The sequence below is a fragment of the Fukomys damarensis genome, unplaced genomic scaffold (assembly GCF_012274545.1).
Source record: "Fukomys damarensis isolate Sample0158 unplaced genomic scaffold, DMR_v1.0_HiC HiC_scaffold_6, whole genome shotgun sequence".
Classification (NCBI taxonomy): domain Eukaryota; kingdom Metazoa; phylum Chordata; class Mammalia; order Rodentia; family Bathyergidae; genus Fukomys; species Fukomys damarensis.
Window position 1 is genome coordinate 33,313,955 of NW_022900918.1, and position 3,088 is coordinate 33,317,042.

Genomic DNA, 3,088 nt, shown 5'->3' on the forward strand with positions numbered 1-3,088 from the left:
CTCCTACTCCGGGCCGCCCTTCAACTCCACCCGAGACTTCCTGTTCCGCAGTCGCGGTTTCGGAGACTCCACGCCGGGCGGAGGGCAGCATGGGCTCTTCGGACCGGGCGCGGGCGGCCTTCACCACGCGCACTCGGACGCGCAGGGCCACCTCCTTTTCCCTGGTCTCCCGGAGCAGCACGGGCCTCATGGCTCGCAGAACGTGCTCAACGGGCAGATGCGCCTCGGGCTACCGGGTGAGGTGTTCGGGCGCTCGGAGCAGTACCGCCAGGTGGCCAGCCCGCGGACCGACCCCTACTCGGCGGCTCAGCTCCACAACCAGTACGGCCCCATGAATATGAACATGGGTATGAACATGGCAGCTGCCGCGGCCCACCACCACCACCACCACCACCACCCGGGTGCCTTTTTCCGCTACATGCGGCAGCAGTGCATCAAGCAGGAGCTCATCTGCAAGTGGATCGACCCCGAGCAACTGAGCAACCCCAAGAAGAGCTGCAACAAAACTTTCAGCACCATGCACGAGCTGGTGACCCACGTCTCCGTGGAGCATGTTGGCGGCCCAGAACAGAGCAACCACGTCTGCTTCTGGGAGGAGTGTCCGCGCGAGGGCAAGCCCTTCAAGGCCAAATACAAACTGGTCAACCACATCCGCGTGCACACAGGCGAGAAGCCCTTCCCCTGCCCCTTCCCGGGATGCGGCAAGGTCTTCGCGCGCTCTGAGAACCTCAAGATCCACAAAAGGACCCACACAGGTAACCGCAGACAGGGATGCACGAGCCGTTTGCGAGTGTGTGTGTGTGTGTGTGTCCGTGTCCCGACGCTGGGTGCCAGTCTTCAGCCTAGGCCCCGGGATAGGAGGTGGTTTTGTGTTCGAGAGAGCCGGCAGCTTGGCTTGTTTTTCTTGGACAATGAAAGAGCACCATAGGGTTGGGTTTTTTCCATGTGCGGAAATTGAGTTTTAAATGATCTGCGAAACACCAAATACATGCTCGGGGATGATGCAATGGCTTCGTTTACTCAGCCCTGGTTAATAATTTCCGTTCTAAATTAAACGCACAACATAAAACTGTTCTCTCTCGGTGCCCGGGAAGCGAGCCTAGAGAAGATTTTGCCAGCTTGTGTGAATGTGCTTTTAGGCTTCGGGTGTATGTCTATTTGAGCGGCTTGTGTATTTTCCCACTTCTTACTCGGGACCAAACGCCCTTCGCGGGACTGTTTCCCATTAAAAGGGCCGTTGAGTCAAAGCTGTAAAGCGTTTCTCATTTTTTAAAGTTTTTTTTTTTTTTTAAGCCAGTCTGGGGGTGGGTCGCGGGGACTTAACGGTGGTTGCGCAGCAGTTTGTGAAATTATCTAATGGGCACCAGAGGGTTTGCAATTCTAAACTTGTATCCACAACCCGGTCAGTGAGAGCCCCAGGCAGCGCGGCCCTGCGGGGGAATTACGTGCGGAGAGCCGCAAAAGAACGCGCTTCCCGCCTCATAGATTATTCAGCTATGACCAGGTCTCAGCCAAATGCGTGCCAGACGATTTCCTAAAAGAAAGCCAAATGTTTTAGCAACTTCCCTCGTCAATATTTACTCCGACGTGGGGATGCGCCAGCGGCCTATTGTTCTCTTTTGGGAAGGGAGGGAGCCGAGGTGCTAGACAAGCTTTTAACAAGGTTTAAAATTTGAGAAATTTATTTGCATGAAATGCTTGCTTTCGAGCCCAGTGTCTGAGCGGATGTCTTAAAAAAAAAAAAAAAACAATTTAGGTGCTAATGGAATTTAACGTTAAACGGCCCCCTTTCCAAGTGGATCGACGTTGGAGTTCTCACACCTCTAAATGACTCCAAGCGTTTGGAATTCTGGCAACAGGATGCGGGGACCGCCAGAAAATTAAACAGATTCTGAAAGGTTTTCTTAACTCTCCAACCCCCACCTCCCAGTTTGTGCCCCTCCTCATGATTAGAAAGCTGCCTCATCTCTAATATTTATCTTTTCTTTCAGCTCATTTTTAAAAGAGTAGAGGCAAGGCTAGAATTTGTGATTAATTCAGTTTGCAAAATTTTGGATGAGAAATACTGGCTCAGTCTCTATCCACACCCCGGCCCCCAAAACAAAACACAGCAACTCCAAATGTAATTGCCTACTGGCCCCAGAAAGAAATCGACAGCAGCCTGTGTGATTTTGATAATGCCCTAAATATTTTGTCATAACAACAGCTTCTCTGTGGCGAGAGAACAACTTGTTAGAGGCTGCGAATCTAGGAAGCTTTGTGTTAGAGAGATGGCAGGGCCAGGAGTTACCCAAACCCGTTAGGAATTTGCAGAGGTGCCATCCCTCAGGAAGAAAGTACAATGTGCAGTAAATGATCAAGACTGTTGAGAGGGAAGGAGGGTAATTTTGGTTCTCCCATCTAGGGGATCCGATCCGTCTCAGGGACTCGGGGACTCGGTCCCTGTACCCCTCTCCGGCCTCACTGGGGTCCTGCCCCTTCGCAGCCTGGGTGGGGAGAGGTTCTGGTGTTCTGGGTGTCGGCTACGAGCGAGCGCCAGTGTTTGCCTTTCGTAGGGGAAAAGCCTTTCCAGTGTGAGTTCGAGGGCTGCGACCGGCGCTTCGCCAACAGCAGCGACAGGAAGAAGCACATGCACGTCCACACCTCCGATAAGCCCTATCTCTGCAAGATGTGTGACAAGTCCTACACGCACCCGAGTTCCCTGCGCAAGCACATGAAGGTACCAGCGCGGTGGCCGGGTGGAGGGCAGGCCTGCCTGGTGCGCTGGCTCCGCAGCGGCCTGGATAACCTCCACCATCCCTGGAGAGTCCCCAGGGGGCCCGGGGCGACCGGGGCATCTCTGGGGTGTTTCCGTCCGGGGGGCCGGCCTCACAGCAGCTGCACTCACACCCAGTCCCCTCTGGTCCCCCCTCCCGGCTTTTGTCTTGCAGGTCCATGAGTCCTCCCCACAGGGCTCCGAGTCCTCCCCGGCCGCCAGCTCTGGCTATGAGTCGTCCACTCCCCCGGGGCTAGTGTCCCCCAGCGCCGAGCCCCAGAGCAGCTCCAATTTGTCGCCGGCGGCGGCGGCGGCGGCGGCTGCTGCAGCTGC

General features: G+C 55.2%; 1 protein-coding gene across 1 annotated transcript in view; it reads left to right on the forward strand.

Moving 5' to 3' along the window:
• Window position 1: 1 nt before the first annotated feature.
• Window positions 2–3,088, forward strand: part of Zic2 (Zic family member 2) — a gene marked incomplete at its 5' end in the record, with an annotated part of 4,343 nt that continues 1,256 nt past the window's right edge. The window contains 3 exons of the mRNA XM_033760913.1: window positions 2–755; window positions 2,556–2,719; window positions 2,931–3,086. Of these exons, the coding sequence (XP_033616804.1) occupies window positions 2–755; window positions 2,556–2,719; window positions 2,931–3,086 (1,074 nt within the window). The remainder of the gene's footprint in view (window positions 756–2,555; window positions 2,720–2,930; window positions 3,087–3,088) is intronic.